Genomic DNA, 21,200 nt, shown 5'->3' on the forward strand with positions numbered 1-21,200 from the left:
AAAAAGACACCAGTCGTTCACTGTTGTTACTGAGGTGAGCTGAGGTCACGTAGGCTCATATCAGAGTCTCTAGTCTACATCGGTCATTGCCTAGTTGTGCATTGAAGTCTCCAACAAGGATCTTCAGGTTGTAATTTGGAATACTATCAAAGGTGTCCTGGAGTTGCTCGTAAAATTCATCTTTCACCACATCATCCACATTATCCGTTGGTGCATAGGCTTGTATAATAGTTGTTTTGGCATGCCCATGGGCGAAATGGGCTGTGATTATTTGATCACTGACTGGTTTCCACCCAATGAGCGCCCTTGTTGCCTGTTCACTCAGAATGAGGCCAACCTCATGTTCATGTCATTCTTTGTGGCCTGCATAGAGGATGGTCTTACCATTACTGTTGATTCGGCCACTCTCTATCCACCTGACCTCACTGTTGCCCAAGATGTCTAGCCTGTAATCATCAAAGACCTGTAGGAGTTGGGCAAGTAGTCCAGTCTGGTGCAACGTTTGCACGTTCCATGTTCCAATTCTTGTGATGTTCTTGGCTGAGAAGATCATTTTGGCCTTCAGACACCAGACCCCTTTGCCGGTTTGCTCCGATATTGTCATACAAGTCATACGACTCAAAATGGAACTCTCGCCTGCTTGACCAGAAATTCTCCTGTTTCTGTAGTGGTTATAGGTTTTACAGGGATGGGTTGCTAGCCTGTCGCCTAACCTCCTTTCTCATCCGGGCTTTGGACCAGCAATGGTGGAGTTTGAATGCGGTATGCATCTTCTAATTTTTTTTGTTAATTATACAAACTGTGTTTAATTATATTTATTTTGTTAATGGGCTCTATGTATAGATTTCATTTAATCTGACATCAGGCTTTTCTTTTTTGAGATTCTTTTCAGCCAGATTCTTGTTATACATGAAATGTTTCTCCATTTAGATTATTTATAGTTATACTGGTTAACAACAGTTAATGTGGGGTTCATAAGCTGTAATGTCTGTGACTATTATTTCACTGTTCATTAATATGTTGTTTTTATTACCCACAGTCCCCTGAAGCAGAGTGCATTAGGACTGAGATTTTGCAATTAAGTACATGCTGCTATTCTTTATCCCTTTTTATTTTTGTCTGATCTTCTTCTCTCCACCTTTAGTCAAATGTTGGCAGTGACTGTGTGTTCTCTAAGCATTTTTCCTGGACTTCCTTTTCAATGTTCATGGCAATTTGGCACATGCCTGCGGCTTGGGGAGATCCTGGGTGCTAAAAGGGATTACAGACCCTACAGTAGGTTGATGACTTCTTATGACATATTTGCACTATTCTCACTGGAGTTAAACAGCAGCAATATATTATGTGCTACTGCATATCTTGTATGGAAGTTGATAGTTTTCCCTATCATTTGCCACTTCATCTCATCTATTCATCTTATTCAATGAATCATAGTTAATATAACTTAGTTCATCCTGCTTACCCTACCATGTAGGAAGTTGGTGCCACATTGTATCTGGATGCCCACTAGATGGCAACGAAATTTTTTTTAATTCTTTGCTGTCTTCTAGTGGTTCTAAACATGGATGCAACCCAGATATGGTATGCCTAAGCAAGCTACTTGACTTGAAAAATTTAGGGACACAAAGGCCAGAATAGATCTTGCTGCAAAAGTAAAACTTCATAGTGCATATGTCAGAAACTATTTGGCATCCTGAGCCAGTACTGAGAACATAAGGCTTGTCAGATTAGACCAATTCTTTTTGTATTCCCAAGTCCCAGTGATCAGCAGATTTTTTGTTGTCAATAATCCATCTTCATCCTATACTGGGGTTTCTCAACCAGGGTTCCATGGAATCCTAGGGTTCTGTGAGAGGTCACTAGGGGTTCCCTGGAAGATCACGATTTTTAAAAAAAAATATTTTAAATTTGGGCAATTTCACATTCAAGAGGTAAGTTTCATTCTTTATTTTTAGTTTAAGAATATTGTTAATGCATATATACGGCCTACACATGAAATGAATATAATAATTTTGTAACTTCTGGCCTATATTTGTGTAGGGGTTCCCCGAGGCCTGAAAAATATTTCAAGGGTTCCTCCAGGTTCAAAAGGTTGAAAAAGGCTGGCCTACACCATAAAACCTCTCATAAAGCATCAAACAGCAGAGTGTTTTTAGTGATGAGCCACCCAGAGAATGCCTGGTTTGGTGTTATACTTATATTTGTCAAAAATTTGACAGGTAACTTTATAGTTATTCCCTTATGAACTGCCTTTCCACACTTTGTCACCAAGCAAGCCAAATGTTTGAGCAAAACCCCCTCCAAATATTTCACATCAAAAAGAGTAAGTTTTCTATTTTTCTCAGTCCAAATTCTATTGAAATCACTTCCCCTCTTTACAAAACTCGAGTGGGCTGTGATGCCATATAATATTCACAAGATTGATAACTATTCCTCAGAGAGGAAATAGATAACCATCTCTCTCAAATGACATCCTCCTAAGGAAGAATATTATTCTTATGTCTCTGATTTAAAGTTGCAGTTTACAAGAATTTGGTAACATTTAGGCGAAGTAAGTAGGAATTGTTTGTTACAGTGATCCTTTTGTTTCTAAGACATAAACTTTTAACCAGGAATTTGCAATTAGGCCTTTGACTTACTCTGATGCAGCTTTCTCAAACTTCTGACCCTGGAGGAACCCTTGAAATATTTTTCAGGCCTCTGGCAACCCCTACACATTCAGGCTCAAATATTGGCCAGAAGTCACAAAATTATTGTATTCGTTTCATGTGTAGGCCTGAATATATGCATTAACAGCGTTCTTAAGCTAAAAATAAAGAATGAAACTTACCTCTTGAATGTGAAGTTGCCTGAACTTGAAATAATTTTTTAAATAAATCGTGACCTCCCTGGGAACCCCTAGTGACCTCTTGTGGAACCCTAAGGTTCCATGGAACCCTGGTTGAGAAACCCTGCTTTGATGTGTGTGTACTAGCTGAAATCTTGATTTCTGATGTTTACTTTCTTCTATGCAAGCTCACTGCATGTACAACGTAGGTAACAAAGCAATACCATCTTACAGTCTTCTTAGAGCCTTAACTTTTATTATCCTTGTCTTTTGGAGATCCTTTTTAAATTGCTTTCTATATTTGTAGCAGCTTTATGTTTTTTACATTCTCACTACATTTTTATATTCTTGCTATAGACGTAGGAAGTGGTTCTATACATGTCATTTCATTAATTTCATCTTTTTAATTTTGGACTTACCAGTAAGGTCATAGGTTGCATAGGCCCTATCTAGTTTTTTAACTTTTATGATCTGGTCTTAGACTGTAATAAAATGTTCATTCATTTGGTCCTATCTCACCTGCTGGGTATAAAGGGAGAATGCCAGGTAAAGGTATCCCCCCTGAATAACAGGTAGTAGCAGCAGTAACTATAAGCAGCTACATCATCTCAGGAAGGTGGGGCCAGGGTTTTACACACAACTCAGGTGGTGTGTAAAACCCAGAGAGCTTGTAGGAGACGAGGGCTGAAACCTTCCCTTTTCACCCTATGTGCTTAGCCCTGCCTTCAGAATTCAATATTTTTTGGGGAAAAAAAAAGGCCAGAATTCCAGCATCAAAAATACCTTGTATTGGGGAGAGTGGTAGATAAGGTATGTGGGCCAGGTCACATATTAGTGATTATTACTATTAATGTTGGCTGTTATATTTTAATTGTTCTTTGTATGCCACCCAGACTCACACTGTCTGATTCAGGCAGCCATATGAATTCTAGAAATAAATAAATAAAATAAAATGAAACACTGCCCAGTTACATAAAGGATATCTAAAACCATATAAGTAAAAAACACTACAAGTTACACTCTGATGTATGTAAGTATATGAACCATAAATTAGCCAACCATATCATACAAACACATATTGCTATTTTAAGGCTTGATATGTTGTGCAGAGGTAGCAAACTAGATGAATTGTAGAACCCAAGGATAAAGTGGGTGGGTGATTTGAGAAAAGCCTACAAAATAGAAACTGTGGGAAAATTGGAATATTTGCCCTACAAATTTAAACTTTTTTTACAACTTTAACAATATGAAGGATAATATTTATAACAAGCAACATAAAATGTTTTAAATTGTACATTTATGTATACATAGCAAAGAAGATTAACTCAGTTTAGTGGACATTAGACTATTGAAAACAGTGTAGGATTTCAGACTCAACAGTAAGAATTGTATACTTTAGCACATGTAAAATTGTTAAAATACCCAATACCAGAGAGAGCTATAAACTTCTGTACTTTGTTCCACATGTGAACATGCCATAATATTTTGCCCCCAAAATAAGGAAAAATATACCTACTTCCCCACAGGTATCAGAACAGAAATAATATTATACAATTCACTTTAGAGACTAACAATAAGCAATCCAAATATTTATTCAAAAATTATGACGAAACATTTGACTTTGGTCTACAGTTGCAAGTACACACAGAATTATTCTCTATTTTTCGGACTATATAAACGTCTTCAGGCTAAACGCTGAACCTTTTTCTTAATCCATTTTACTCATTCCAAAAAGGAAATTAATTTCATAAGCACCTCTCCCCACAAGCTTCCTGTATTCCGCTGGAAACAAATCACAGAGGAATAGCATCCAGCTAAAAGACAACACCTGGAAACTGATGGCGTATACCAGACCCACCGGGCTTCCATCGACAGCTAAGGCGATGCCGCAAAGGCTTTCTGGGAGGTGTAGTCCGCTCGTACTTCCTCTTTTCAAATCAGTTTTTCCCTCGGCGCTGCACTCAAGTGGCTAGTTCCCGCGGATTGGTCAATCTCTGACCAATCAGCGTGCAAGCTAGGCGTTGGAGCCTATTGTGATTGACTGCCTTTTCATTCTTTCCTTATTTCTCGCCTGCTTGGCCCGCCGGAGGGAGCTATTTACGCGTAGGTGCGCACCTGTCTACCTTCCTCCCGGCCTCACCTGCCTGCGCTGGAGTTGGAAGATGCGGCTGCGACTGCACTCCGGGGTCTTTGCTTCTTCCTGCCTGTTGGTGCAGGCCTTGGGCGTGGGGCTTTTCCTTAGAGGCTTCTTTCCAGTGCCAGTCAGGTCGCTGCCTCGGAGCGGGGCCTTCGCCAATATGCCTCCAGAGCCCCCGGAGACAGGTACGCTGTCTTCCTTCGCTCGTCTTCCTGGGGAGAAGCTGCGGGACGGGGATATGCGGGGTTGCCAGAGAGGGTTGGCAGGCCCCGTTCAAAGATGGGCGGGAAATCATTCCTCGCTTCTCTCCATGGCATATCTCCTCGCTAGCCTGGCAAGCAAGGCAAAGGGCGAGTGAGATAGTCCACTCGCTTTGACCCACCTGCTTGACTTCTCTCTGTGGGTGGGGTGGCGGAAAGGCCGTGGCCTATTCGGGCCAGCCCCCGCAATTCAGAAAGGGGGCGCCCGGCTTTGCGAGGAGCAGAGGCGTTTGCACTTGAAGGAAGCAACCTCCTCCTCCTCCCCTCTTGCAGGCTGCTTGGGCTTAGCAGTGTTATTAGGCCCTGAGCGGCCCAGCCGTGGTTGCTGTGCCACTCAGAGAGGAAGAGGCATCAGGAACCTGTCTCCCCAGTTGGTGAAACCAACTGTTGGGGAAATGGTGGCTGTTGCCAGAACAAAAAGTTGGTTGGTCTGCTCTTTTCCCTCTTCCTTCTTTCTTTGGGCAACAAGATGGGGGTGGTGGTATTAGGACCAAAGTGAGGAAGAAGAGATAGTAGGCATTGGACTAATAATCCAAGGTAGAATGTGAGTTGTGTGCCATGTCAGTGGTGGAGACTGGGCCCAGCCAGCACAAACCTAAAAGTTACACAGTCTAGGGCAGGGTTTCTCAATCGGGGTTCTGTGGCACTGGGGTTCCATGAGAGGTCACTAGGGGTTCTCTGGGAGATCATGATTTTTAAAAAAAATTATTTCAAATTTGGGCAACTTCACATTAAGTGGTAAATTTCATTCTTTATTTTTAGTTTAAGAACACTGTTAATGCATATATCCAGGCCTGCACATGAAACGGATATAATAATTTTGTAACCTCTGGCCTATATTTGAGCCTGAATGTGCAGGGGTTGCCCAAGGCCTGAAAAATGTTTCAAGGGTTCCTCCAGGGTCAAAAGGCTGAGAAAGGCTGGTTAGGGAGAGGAGGTAAGGGAGCAGCGGCTTACTATACTGTTGGCTACCCAAATAGTGCCATATTTTATGGTAAAAAAAAAAAGTGAAAACCTGTGATGGTAAAAAATCAACAATGAAAGGCTTGCTTGAAAGGGAATTTGAAGGGCCTTTTTAAAATGGTTGGTATGCTCCTCAACTCAGTGGGTTGACTACAGAAGACAGTGTGAACCTGAATCACCACAAGATGAGCCTGAAGCAAATGTAACTGAACTTCATGGAGGGGACTTATAGAAAACAATGTTCTCACAAGTAACCTGGATGAAATCCATAGAGGGCTTCAATGATAATAACCAGCAATTTGATTTCACCTAGAAACAATCTAGCAGCCAATGTGATGCTTTTAGTGTTTGTATAATGTTGTCTCGCTGAGTTCTTTTTTAAGACTAGCTGAGTTCTATACCAACAGAAGCCTCTGGTCTAGATGCTAAAACAGGCTTTGGAGGACATTTTATAGAACATATTACAGTACTACATACAGTATCCATATTATACTCAAATGTGGAAATTATCCGTACATGTGGTCACTTTCTTCCAGGAAAAGAAAACATTTTGTATCACCCAAAAGTGATGATCAGCAGGGCTGGTCTTTGCCTCTGCCTGGGGAAATTCAGCTCCAGAAATGACCCTGAACTACGTACCTTTTCTTTTTGAGAAAGTGTGATCCAATTCAAAATGGGGAGATCTGCTACCTCTCTGGAACTGTAGCCATTTCTGTCTTGACTGTATTCTGTTTTAAATTATCCCCCATGTAACCCATTACTTGCTGTAGACAGACTTTCCAGGAGACACACTATTACAGGAAAATGTCCCAAAGAAATACATTTATATGTTATTAGTTTACTGATAGCATCCAACTTAATATCCTCTGGTAATCTCCATCTGTGGTTATATATAGGTATTGAAAAGCATTAGAGACAAAATGGAAGCTGGGGGAGAGCATAGCTCCTGTCTTAAAAAGCATTTGTCTCCTAGCTACATCATCTGAAATCATTATGGAGCAGTGCTTTCTATTCTCAGATCTCATAAACAAAGGTATAAAAAGTTGCTAATTCAAAAGTTCCAGAACTTTCTCTTTTGATCCCCAGCAAAAACCACCCATTAGGCTGATGAGTGCAGTTGCAGCCAAGTAGGCCTCTTAGAAGCCAATCTAAAATTAGTGTTACCTGCTTCAGGATGGATTTAATTTGATCACAATTGTATTCACTACCCAGGAAGTTTCTATAATTATTTCTAATAAAAGCACATTCTTGTTTGAAATAACCTGAATATGTACTCTGCAGTACTTAGATTTCATTTTTAGAAGCTTATTTATTTGAAGTGCTTTTATGTCCTGCCAATCAATTTAATCTTAAGTGGCTTACAAAGCAAAAAATATAACAGCAACATCCAGGTACACTAAAATAAACACATATCACATATATATGATCATTAATATATCATAGAAACCAATTTACCAGCTTTAATTCAGATTAATTTTTATCAAAGTGGAATTACCAAATGTATGTATTGTAAAGTCATTAGGAATTCCATTAATTGTTGTGGATGTCTGAAAATTTTTGCTTTGATATGCAAGGAAAACAACCATGACCACTTTTTTAATTCTACTAGATCACCTCATATTCTTTATTCATTTATCTTTCTCATCTTTACACTTTTAGGGGAAAAAAAATCAGTTACTGGGTCTGTTAACTTGTCACTCATTCCTGTATTAGCAAGTAGCATAGAATATAATTCGAGGTTATGTTCATTGTTATGTATACTATTATATTGAACTGCAGTATGTTTATTTTTTTAAATGAAACATTTTAAGTTTTAGAATGAAAGCCAGTGTGGTATAGTGGTAAAGATGTTGAATTAGGACATCCAGGTTCTAGTCCACCTCCGGTCATTGAAACTCACTCAGTGCCTGGAGCCAGTGACAGACTCTCAGCCCAACCTAACTCACAGAGTTGTGGGGAAAAAAATTGTAGAGGGAGTGCTATGTACTTAACATTTATTCTATGTCCATGGTAGTAGTCAGTTTCGCAGATTAAAAACTTTCATTTGGGAGGCAAAGTCTTATTAAAGGTGTCAGAAGCCTACACAGATTCTGTGGTAGAGCTATGTGGGGAGGAGGTGAGGGTCCAAGGGAGCCTCCTTGCTGTTCCGAAAGCATGTATTTGTGGTTGCACTATGTGCAAAAAAAAAAAAAGTGCCTGGTCTTCTACAGCACATATAGCACAACAAAAGGCCTTCAGATGAGCTTGGTATGTATTGTGTCCTTTCCCACCTATATTGTTTTCCTTGTTGCTTCAGGTCTTATATTTATGAAACATGTGACAATCTTTGAAACAAGTCAGAAGGGACCACAGGAGGCACTGAAGCTAAATCAGCGTCTTCATAGACAATCAAATTGTGAACCCATTATTCAATCCAATTTTATTTACGATCACAGATCAAAATTCTGTATAAAACATCAAACAACAAAACATATAATAAAACTAAAATATTACAAGGTAAGATGCATTTGAAATTTTTAATTGATATTCTGTTGCAGCTTTTAAGAAAATAAAAACAACTTGAAACAGTAAGAATAACAGTAAGAATAAACAAGAAAAACAAAACTAATTATTAAACTTTCTAACCAAAGGAAAAAAAAATAAACAATTCCCCAAGAATTAACACATTACATTAATATAAATCATCAGTATATCACATATATATTTAATAAAATATCTTGCTAGCTATTAAAAATGGTCTATTCTTGTAAAATATTATGAAATCTATGCCAAGGAGAAACATATAGTATCATTTTTTGATTGGTGAAAAAAAGCCTTTTCAAAAATTGATTAATTACTCATTTCTTGAATCCAGTCCTTGATGTCTGGAGTAGTAATACCTTTCCAGTCTCTCAATAAAATTCTTTTGGTTATTCCCAATACCCAGTATAAACAAGTTCCTCAAGAACAGTGAAATTCCACAATTTTGGAACGTAATACAAAATAACATTAGTATCTTCAGCCTCAAGTCTGATGATACAAACTTGACCCTTTTAAAGACTTGCATCCATTGATGTTCCATTATCAGATATTCTAAATCTTATACATTCAACGTATAAACTGATACTTTCAACTTTAAAGACATTTTTAAGGTTCTGACATAGATACAAAATTGATTTGATTTCAGAAGCAGACTCCCATCAAAAATGAAAGCATCTCAGGTTTCTTTGAAGCAACTGAAGTATCTAGTCCATATTGAGCTATCAAAACAAATTTGAGTTAATGTTGCCACTGTTGTGTATTAGACAAAAGAATTCATCTAAAATTGTTGAAATCTTTAAAATAATCATTACAGAATAATAGATTTAAAGTTATTCCAGTCTCTGCCTGTACTTTCCAATAAAATTAGATTTTTCCCAATTAATCTTATAACCAGAATATTTACTAACTTGTTGAACTACTCATATCCAGTTAGGCTGGGAGGTAAATTAATTACCTAATGTCAAAATATTAGCATCAGCATATAAAAATAATTATACTCAGAATCCACCAATGCAATACTAATAATATCTCAAGATTGCCTAATAAAAATTGCGGTTCAAGAATTAAGTCCAGAAACCATGGAGCAAATGGACGATAGATGCCAAACTGTAACTCAATTGGTCCAGAAATAAATTAATTTTTTTAAAATAACTTTTGATATTGGTTGCATATAGTAGAATTATAGGGTTGGAAGGGACCTGAGAGGTTAGCACGTCCAACCCTCTGCATACTGCAGCATTTACTATACCATTCCCACTAGACTATCCAGTCTATCTTTGAAAACCTCCAATGAAGTAGAAGAAACCACTCTATGCATTAACCTATTCCACTGGCTGACAGCTGTTATTGTCAAAAAGTTCTTCTAATGTCTAATCTATATCTACATCCCTGAAGTTTCATCCCATTAGTTCTGGTCTTACCCTCTGCAGCAAGTGAGAATAAGTCTGAACCCCCTCTACAATGTGACTGCTCTTCAGTTTTTTGAAGACAGCTATCATGTCCCCTCTCAATCTGCAAGCTAAACATTCCTAGATCTTTTAACCATTCCTCGCAGGACTTGGTTTCCAGTCCTTTCACTATCTTGGTAGGCCTTCTCTGGACTTGCTCCAGTTTATCAATGTCTTTTTTAAACTGGGGTGTGCAGAACTGAACACAGTACTCCAAGTGAGGCCTGACCAAGGCAAAGTAGAGCGAGATAATTGTTTCCTGTGATCTGGATGCTATGCTCCTCTTGATGCTTCTCAAGATGTCATTGGCCTTCTGTGCAACTGCATTACACTGTTGGGATACGTTGAGCTACCAGTACACTGAAGTCCTTCTCACACATGCTGTTTTTGAGCCAGATTTTCCCCATTCTGTACACATTTCTTTTGCTTTTCTTACCTAGATGCACGAATTTACATTTCTTCCTGTTAAGTTTCACTCTGTGTTTTTGCCCACTGTTCTAGCCTAAGTCTTTTAAAATTTTTTTCCATTTCCTCCCAAGAATTAGCCATCCCTCCTAGCTTTGTATCAGTTACAAATTTGATAAGCATTCCCTCAATTGTAAATTACAATCCATTTAATAAAAGAAGTGGTAAATTAGACCAGGTTTGTTGGGGAGCTGGAACTGTTCCCCAAAATCTGACATGCTCCTGGAGGAAGAAATAGCTCTTATCTTTCTAATCTTTCCTGTGTAATAAATAGACTGCTGTCCTGCTAGTGCCAGGTCTTTTATTCCCTACCTGTAATGATTGCCTATTCTAACGGACTCAGTCTCACAAGCAAGGGCTTAAGGATAACTGATTTATTGAAAGAATAGTATGCAAATACAAAGAAAGCTGAGAATGAGCAAAAGCGCGCCAAATACAAACTAAAAACCCTCACTCCCTCTTAGCAACCACCCCCTCCTCAGGTGTTAGCAACCGTTACCCACATCGGCCTGGGAAAGTAACCTTGGACAGAGGCAATAACCCAAACATACATTCCACAGTGCAGTAAACAGATTACAGCCTGGCATGGCTGGAAATTCCCCTCCAGCAAACCCGGGTCAGAAAAATGACATGCAAACGTTACGATGTATTCAGAACATTGAAATGGTGAACATGACACTACCCCTTACATCGTATTCTCTCTAGAGGCCTGGACTACTATGCTACCCAGAATGCTCTGCGGCTTCTCCAAGGCAATAGCTGTTTCTTTCTTGTATGTTTTCTCTGGCCTTGCATGCCTCTCAGATTAAGTGGGCAAAGGCAAGAACAGAAGTGAGGTGGTGGTATTTACCCACTCACCTGTCATCTTTGAATGGAGATACCTGCTCCTTATTACTGGATCTCACAAGGGGCAGAGCAGATAAGCAACTGGAAGCAGTGGCTGCTTCTGACAGTCACACCTTGCTTGCTTTTATGCTGTTTGCCCTCTGGGGCTGGGTCACTCCTTTCAAGGGCTACTGAATATCAGCAACAATTCTATGGAGATGATGAAGCTTCAGCAGCTGTCAAAGAGTGCAAGTGTCTGAAATACCTTTGGGAATAACCCACCAAGAATTCTGCTTCAGCATGTTCCCAGTGCTACAGTCAAAGGTATACTATTCTGCCTCAAGAGACTTTCAGATTCAGAGTAAAATAAGCAAGAAAACAAAGTGTTTAACCTTCGCTGAATTAATTATTGAAATGGCTACATTTTAATTTCTCGTGTCATTAAATAACAGCAGAATCTTGGACAGATTATTTAATTCTGTTCCTTTTCACTCAAAAACTGCATGTTAACCAAATAGAAAAAAGGCTCTGGGGTTGTTCTGAATATTTTTTTTCCCTTGCCATTTAGGTAAACCTTTCTAGTCTTCTCTAATGTGACAAAGTTCACATACAGTGGTGCTGAAAAGTTTGTGAGCCCTTTTAAATATGACATAAAACATGATCTCTGTCATGCGCTGCCTACTACTGAGTAAAACACAGACACTAATTTAGGGAAAATCAGGTTCTGGTTTATTTCAGCATAGTGCATAGCTAGAAAAAGCTGAGAGTGAAGGGAGCGCACCGGTACGGGGTTTAAATAGCCCGCGCCGGTCAGCGCCCCCCCCACCTTGGGTTGTGTCATCCCCCCAAGTCCTGTATGCTTTGTTGCCGGTAGGTGAGGGGTCGCGGGGCCCCTGCTGGTGCGCCGGGCTTCTCTCGTAATCGTCTTCTTCCTCCGGCCGGTGATTGCTTTCAGCTGGGCAATATTCTTTGCGTTCCTGCTGACAGCTCCAGGCGTGCCTCGTGATCCGCCCTGTCTTTGTCGCTCTTTCTTCCCCCTTTGTGTTCTTTTGACTGGATTTTCCGGCCGGGGTCGTTCCCTTCTCCTCGGGGTCTGTGTCTGTTGTTGTGCGTCGCTTTGCTTATGTTTTAATCCCTTGCTCTTGTTTCCGTGGTATTGTTATGAGTACCGTTGTGCTGATGCATTCAGCTCAACGGTGCTCATGACAATCTCTTCTCCACACAAGTCCTAAAACTAGATAAAGAGAACCCAATTAAATGAGTCAAAAACATTACATTTGTCCATTTATTTATTGAAGAAAATAATCCAAATCTACATATTGGTGTGCGGCAAAAGTATGTGAACCTTTGCTTTCAATAACTGGTGTGCCCTCCTTGGGTAGCAATAACTGCAACTAAATGTTTCTGATAGCTGTTGATCAGTCCTGCACATCAGTCTGGAGGAATTTGTTCTATCATTCCTCCTTATAGAACAGCTTCAATCCAGGGATGTTGGTCAGATTCCTCGCATGAACTGCTCATTTCAGGTCCTTCTACAACATTTCTAAATGATTCAGCTTGGGACTTTGACTTGGCCATTCCAAAACATTAACCTCCTTCTGCTTTAACCATTCTTTGGTCATACACCTTGTGTGTTTTGGTCGTTGCCTTGCTGCCTGACACACTTTCTCTTGAGCTTCAGTTCATGGACAGATATCATGACATTTTCTTGTAAAATTTGCTGATACAACTCAGAAGTCATAGCTCCATCAATGATGGTAAGCCGCCCTGGTTCAGAGGTAGCAAAGCAGGCCCAAACCATGATAAGCCAACACCATGTTTTGCAGAAGGGATAAGACTCTTATGCTGGAATGCAGTGTTTACCTCTCACCAAACGTAATGCTTTTCATTCCAGCCCAAAAGTTCTATTTTGGTTTCATCCATCTATGGAACATTCTTCCAGTAGAATTCTGGCTTATCCATGTGGTCTTTCGCAAACTATAGCCAGGCAGGAATGTTCTTTTTGGAAAGAAGTGGCTTTCTCCTTGCAACCCTGCCATGCACGCCATTGTTGTTCAGTGTTCTCCTGATGGTGGTGTCATGAACACTGACATTGCCAATGCAAGAGAGGCCTTTAGTTCCTTAGACGTTACCCCGGGGTTCTTTGAGACCTCCCTGAGTATTACACGCCTTGCTCTTGGTGTGATCTTGGTTGGTTGGTTGGTTGGTTGGTTGGTTGGTTATTTATTTATTTATTTATTTATTTATTTATTAAATTTCTATTACCACCCTTCTCCCCCCAAAGAGGGGGACTCTGGGTGGTTTACAATAAATTATTCCGTTAAACCCCCAACATATAAAGTCAACATCCAAAATACTAAAATAATAAATAAATATAAAATCCAAGTGGGAGAAATTACATTCGGTAGGGAGAACTCTATGCCACCAGCCACCCCCAGGAAATGCTGTTTCCCTTCCCAGGTGAGGTGGCAGAACCAGTAGACTGGTCCGTCGACTCCTCACGGGGAGGGTAACAACGGTGTTGAACGGCCTCCATTTGTACGTGATCTGCCTGACAGCGGAGTTTGGTGAAGTCTGAATTCTTTGGAAATAGTTTTGTAACCTTTTCCAGCCTGGTGAACATCAGCAACTGTTTTTTGGAGGTCCTCAGAAATCTCCTTTGTTCAAGGCACGACACACTTCCACATACCTGTGTTGTGAAGATCACACTTTGATAGTGAATACTCAGAATTCTGTTCTTTAAATAATGCAGAATCTCCCACACTCACACTTGAAACACCTGACTCTAATTTCCCTTTCAAATGAACTGATAATCCTAGAGGTTCACATACTTTTCCACACACAAATATGTAGCTTTGGATCATTTTCTTCAGTACGTAAACAGACACGTATAATTTTTTTTACTCATTTGTTTAATTGGGTTCTCTTTATCTAATTTTAGGACTTGTATGGAGAACAGATCATGTTTTAGGGTCATATTTATGCATAAATATTGAAATTTCAAGAGTTCACAAGCTTTTAAGCACCACTGTAGATCTTTTCCTTAATGTACTAATTTTGTGCGCTTTTGCCCAAGCACGGGGGCATTGAAGCTTCATGCAAATTGACAGCACCCCTTGTGCTTTTCTGGGACGGTAACAATAATTCTGCAGCACTATGTTTGTCATATTTGTTGAAATGTATTTGTTTATAATAATGTCTACTGACAGTTCAGGTAGAGCAAAGTTGGCAAGAGATTATTGCAAATTAAAGATATGTTCCAAGTGAATTTTAACCCTGAAAGCAATCTAATGCAATGATTTCAACTTCATATTCTCAATAATCCCTTGCAAAGTTGATAGCTTCCTGACACACTACGGTATATGGTAAAGTTTCTGGGATTTATTGTGGACAATTGTTCTCTTTTAGTTGGGACATTTGCCAGGTCTGTTTGGATTAATTTGTCATTTTTGATTCTTTCCTTCCCTTTCCATCCCCTTTGTTATCCAAATACATAAATAAAAAATCAGTGTGCTTTCACTATCTGCAATGTACATGCATATACGCTGCAGCAAATGTGAGTTTATTTGCAGACTGCCATGGGTGGTGTTCATAGGCCTGTTCTCCCACAGTGCCCTGGCTCTTAGTAATAGACTGATGCTCTCTTCACCTTTTCTATATGTCTCATTATTCTGTGGGTGGTTTAAAAACATTTCGTTGTGTTTGTTTGTATGTTTGCTGGTTCTTGCAATCTATGAAACTCATTTTTCTTTTCATGGGCTCTATAAATTGTCAAATACTAGTTCTTAGTAGCCTCAGGAAGAAGATATTACACATGCATCTGATCATGTATCTAGTGGCTGAGAAACAGCAGCTTCCTGTCAACAAGTAAGGAGGAAAACTACAGATATTATTTATGGATCACATACTGAGTTTCTACAATATCTTGTTCACAGTTCACTACTCTCCCTGTAGATTTTCCCCACTTGCCACATTCCACTCTGTTTTTTTTTATCCTGTGATTAAGGTGCTCAGGAACCAATGTTGATATTATTAACAACAATAAACTTGTTGGAAACAAGGGACGAATTACAGCTGCCAGAATTAAATTTGTGGCCATCAGTTATGGCTTGTTGATTCCTGTCTCTGAAAATATTTGTAGGAAATATAGGACATTGAGGTCAGCATGCGGTGAAGACTAAGTATTGGCTTGTATTAGTGTCTCATGTGTTTGTTTCTTTTCTTTTTTTAGAATCATCATCAAACTGGACCCAGGTGATATCCCCTCTTTTTAAAAAAGTGGTCATAGTGTTGATCGATGCCTTGAGAGATGACTTTGTTTTTGGTTCAAAAGGTTTACAATTCATGCCATATATAACACAGCTGGTGGAAAGAGGAGCAACTCATGCTTTTATAGCAGAAGCCAAGGCACCTACTGTCACTATGCCTCGAATTAAAGTAAGTTCTGATACCTTGGCAACAAAAAAATATTTCTTGATCAGTGATAGTTGTCTTCTGCTAAATCAGTGGCAGACAGCCTGGTGCTGTCCAATAGTTTGGCTAATCTGGAGGGAATGGGATTGTCTCAGTCTTTGCTAAATTCATACAAGTATTGTGGTCAGCCTATGATTCCATACGGTATAGGTTTTTGATCCCTGAAAGGGCCTGGTTGAGAATTTTGTGTTTGTGATTGATCTTCAGTAGCCCACATGCCTACATTTATATTTATACTGTCATATAGACTGGAGGCTTGCATGGAATCTACTGTATGCTTTCCATAAAATTAAATTCTACTCTTTTGTGATGTTGTTTTCTGACCTTGCTATATATGCGGACATGGCTATATTTTACACATTTCCTAAAGCAGTATGACTAATAGCTATTGCAGAAATATGCTCTTTGTTTTTGACAACATGAGTGTTTTCTCAGAAAGGTGAGAAATTCTGCTATGATGCTGGAACTGAGTACAGTGAAAAAATAATAATTTCACCAGCTTCCAAGATTAATCAGTAAAGGTTGCCCATAGTAAGGGCACTAAATTCAGTACTTTAGTCCTGAATTAGTCTCAGGCACTAACAGTGTACCTAAACTGAACTAAGGGTGGCCATTTGCTTAAACGGGTTGATTACATTACAGTAAGCATTCTGAGAGTTTGAAATAAGATTTGTATTGGTACATGGAGATTATGGAAGTGAAATAAGTGCTATGAAGTGTGGATGGTGACCTTCAAAGGGATTCAGACCTGTACAGTATAAGTGCTACAAAGGTGCGTAGCTCAATGAGTATAGCCTGCTTCAGTATTATTTTTGTAGGTTGTCCACATTATTTAAAATGTTCTGATTCAGAGATGATTCCATACCACAGTGGGTGCGGGGAGAAGAATGCCTATGTTGTTGTTTTTCTCTCCCCCTCCCTCCCTGATTTTAGATTCTGATAGTCGACACTTTATGAGTTGATAGCACATAATACCCAGTCTGCTCAATGGAGAGGCACCTGATAAACATTCACAAGATGCTGGGTATTGGTGTGTTTTTATATTTTCTCTTCCCCACTTACCTGCACTAATTCATAACTCCTTATATATTACACATGCCTAAATTGCTCTAGTACTGGCTTCCTGCACTGGGCAGAAGGTTGAAATAGGTACAGGAGTTTTTTGACACTTGTGAAAATGTGTTAACTTTTATCAGCTGATTATTTGTATTCAGACAGTTGGTTCATCAGCTGTCTGCAGTATATGTGTACACACATGCAGAAATGTGTCCTTGTCCAATATCAGGTTTTTGTTCTGCTCAAACCACATCTAATGCATCTCTCATCTCTCCTTTGCTTTTGGGGGATCTATTTGCAGGCACTTACAACTGGTAGCATCCCAGGTTTCATTGATATCATCATGAACCTCAACTCTCCGGCCTTACTGGAAGACAACTTGATATGGCAGGCCAAAACTGCTGGGAAAAGGATAATATTCTATGGTGATGACACATGGGTTAGGCTGTTTCCAAAGCATTTTGTAGAATACGATGGGACAACATCTTTTTTTGTCTCAGACTACACGGAGGTAAGTCAGTGTCTGGGAGCTGCTATAACAATGTATATGTGTACTTCTGTGCATATAATCATTGATGCAAACATTTTATTGTATATGCTACCTGCTGGTCAGATTTATGTATTTTTATAAAATGTCATATTCATTGGTTATTTCTAAAACCATTATTTGTTTTCTTGATTTATTTTACAAAATGTTTATCTCACCTAGTTACGTAGGCACTAGACAGCTCATGTAAAATATATATCTTTTAAAAAATCCTTTCTTTTCATGTCTGTTTTTTTATTGTTACAGTAATCAATTAAATTCCAATCTCTGTCTCCACCCATGGTAAACTCCAAATTAGGGATCAGAAATAGGATGCCAAACAACATAGGTATTAGAGAGTGTTTTAGCCATGCATGTTGAGATATGGCCTTATACCAATTTTGAGAATTTAATACTTAACTACTTAGAACAACCAAAAGGAACAATTTCAAAAATTTATAGGATATTATTGCAATTGGAAATAGGAGATCCACCCCATGGTTTAAAGGAAGCTTGAGTTACTGTTCTTGGTAAATCTTTACAGGAGATACATTGGAGAATGTATGGAAACTGGGTGGATTCACCTCAGGTTCAATGCAAGAAGTTGCCATGCTCCCCGATCAAATGTTCACAGAAAACCTTATCAGACCCGCATCCATTTTGATCCCGCCTGTGTCAGCCTGCGAGTCAACCAGCAGGGAGGGGGAGCATGGTTGGAGTGGGAATCATCGTGTTTGGGCTAACTCCTTGCACCAAGGTCATTAGTGAGAAACTGTTACAGCTATCTGCTGGCACGAGAAGGAGGGGCATATACCTAAGAGGGCAGTTGGGATGAATTTGAAGTTACTGTGATTTTAAATTGTAGAATTGAGTGGGAAATTTCATTCACAACTTTTTCCCTGTACTGGATGTTTCACTTCATTAGAATAGATTTCTAAGCTAATGCTTATGAGTCGTGATTGAATGAATGCACGAATGTTCCAGTCATCACATAAAGTTGCAAATCCTTAAACCTGTGACTCTACCTGGTGACTGTTGTACGCAGTTGAGAGTTGAGGAAAGTGGAAGATTATACCTCACTGGTGCTTGACTCCAATTAGATTGGCACATATATATCAAATTTATTCTTCCAAATGTTGGAGAGGTTGTTAAAAAAGGGTCATTTTTTTCATTTGTGGACCTAGCCTCAAGCTTAAAAACAAGAAACTTATTATCTAATTTTAGCAGCTAAAATAATTGCCCAACATTGGAAAACTTTACATAACAATTGAGATGTGGATTAACAAGGCCTCTTCAATTGCTACATTAGAAAAAATTACAAAGTTAAAATAATGAGACATCAGAGCAGGAACCATAATTTTATCAAATTAATCAAATGGATGGATTTTATGGTTTCAATAGCAATAGATAATATTGTAATATTTTACATATATGGTAAATTTGTCCATGTACAGTACCTGGCTATTTACATTTTAATAGATTTGTTTATATTTTCTATATCTTTTTTTCTCTATGCATCTTAGATTTATGTTAATTTAGTTACCTGATAATGTTTGTTAATTATAAGTCAATAAAAACAAATTTTAAAAAGTTGCCTATCCTAGTTCCAAATGTGATGTTTATAGTCTTGTCAATCAGCCTTCAACATGACCAAATTCCCTAGAACTTCACGCTCGTAATATAATGTGTTCCATTGGTCTTCCTTATTTTGACTGACAGTTGATCAGGCCCAGGTCTTTCCCAGCTCTTATATAATTTACTTACCAGACTTGCATATGGTTGTTGTGCCAAAAGAAGCAAGATGGTTTGTATTTTTGTGCAGCTTTTCTTAATCTAGGATCCAGATATGTATTCAGTCTTTCATTTGGCTCCTAATATTTCATATTGGAAGTCATTGCACAGGTGGTTCTGGGAGGCATAGAAACCAAATGGCCTCTGGCCCCAGTTGGGCTAATGAAGGTACTTAGCTTTCTTGTCTGCTGCAGCCAAAGACAATAACATCTAGCAAGATCCTTGTCACTGGAAATGCTAGATTTGGAACCTTTGATTTTTTGTATCCAAAGCACATGCTATATTACTTGCCATCCTGGACTCTTTAAATGTGATTGATATGGTATAATCTATAATACGTGCTTGATGTGGTGTAATCTATATATTCTATTAAAGTTAGCATACAATACCATGAGGATCAGCATTCATAGGTTGCAGATTGTGTTCTGATTCAGGGAACTGGAACTTTCAACAATTATAATTGAAAGGCAGCATGTTTGAATGGTTTGCAGTATGGTATATCTAACAGATGAGTTCAGCCTAATCCTCCCCCTTAACATCCTCCCTTAACGGTGCAGGCAGCTTTGATCTGGACAGGAAATCATCACATTGACCATACCCTCTTCCATCAGAAAATTTATAATTAGAAGAGTTACTAATTGATTCTGCGGACTATATGAGCAAATAGGTGATGGCTTCAATATAGCTTTGCTTTTCTTTCTCACTAGGTTGACAACAATGTTACGAGACATTTGAATAGTGTATTGCAAAGAGAAGACTGGGATTTACTCATTCTTCACTATTTAGGATTGGATCATATTGGTCATCTGAGTGGACCAAACAGTCCTTTGATAGGACCAAAGCTTTCTGAAATGGATAACGTTATCAAGAAGATTCATAATTCTCTCCTTTCCACGGTGAGATGCTTCAGGTTTGAATATGAATTTGATCATGAAAACAGGAAGTAGATCTGAAGTCTTGGACATCAATCTACAGATGATTTTTATTTTACAGCCTGATCAAGTATATGATTAACTGAGACTAAGTCCCATTGTGTTCATTGGGGCAGATATCTAGTTCTTAGTCCAAGGCACTTGGAATTGCAGACTAAGTGAAATGCATGGATACTGCTTTTTTGAATGCATTGGCCATAGGATGTGCAGGAGATGGAAACAGTATTTTGTTTCAAGCTCTGAAATGTTCTGTTCGATTATTGCATGTTGGCTTTATTTCAGCAGAACAGATTAGTAACAACTTGAATGTTTCATTTTCAGTCAGAAGAAAACTTGAAATGTAGGAAATATTGGGAACCTGATAGGAACTCCTCTTAGTTTTGCATTAATCTCATATTATTTCATATAATGCAAGGAATCTACGTAAGCATATGCCTGAATGCATATTTGTCTGTAGAAACTTGGCATGCCTGAGATGCATTCTGTTTAGCCAGCTTGAAGGTTGTGAAAGTACTAGCAAGGTGGGATACAGATTTTTATATAAGTAAATGGTGCTGTGTGTGAAATCCTAATTATATATTCCTAACAAGGATTGGGGGAAATTGTTGCTGTGGTATCTTTTATCAGTTTACTTGAGAGTGTGGCCATCATTCTTGAAAATCCTAAACTTTTTGGCTCAAATCTGCAAGATGAAGAAACAGATTTAATAATGAAATATTAAAATAGTCCATTAAAACTTTGAATATTTCTTCCCCTTCAGGAACTGCAGAAAGGAACTTTGCCCAATTTACTTGTTGTTTGTGGTGACCATGGTATGTCTGAAACGGGAAGTCATGGTGGTTCCTCGGAAAGTGAAATTCATACCCCCTTGCTTTTGGTCAGCTCTGCTTTTTACAGGACAGTTGGTAAGTACTGAGTTTCTCTTTTGTCTCTTCAGCATGATAGGTTGAGTAAAGAAATGTCTTTGTTTCAGTTGC

At 38.8% G+C, this 21,200-nt stretch overlaps 1 protein-coding gene across 1 annotated transcript in view; it reads left to right on the plus strand.

Moving 5' to 3' along the window:
* Window positions 1-4,859: 4,859 nt before the first annotated feature.
* The window catches only part of PIGG (phosphatidylinositol glycan anchor biosynthesis class G (EMM blood group)), a 75,863-nt gene continuing 59,522 nt past the window's right edge, over window positions 4,860-21,200 (plus strand). The window contains exons 1-5 of the mRNA XM_063294879.1: window positions 4,860-5,149; window positions 15,677-15,882; window positions 17,276-17,485; window positions 19,999-20,187; window positions 20,984-21,128. Coding sequence (XP_063150949.1) covers window positions 4,990-5,149; window positions 15,677-15,882; window positions 17,276-17,485; window positions 19,999-20,187; window positions 20,984-21,128 — 910 coding nt within the window. The 5' untranslated portion in view covers window positions 4,860-4,989. The remainder of the gene's footprint in view (window positions 5,150-15,676; window positions 15,883-17,275; window positions 17,486-19,998; window positions 20,188-20,983; window positions 21,129-21,200) is intronic.

The sequence above is a fragment of the Candoia aspera genome, chromosome 2 (genome assembly GCF_035149785.1).
Source record: "Candoia aspera isolate rCanAsp1 chromosome 2, rCanAsp1.hap2, whole genome shotgun sequence".
Lineage (NCBI taxonomy): Eukaryota > Metazoa > Chordata > Lepidosauria > Squamata > Boidae > Candoia > Candoia aspera.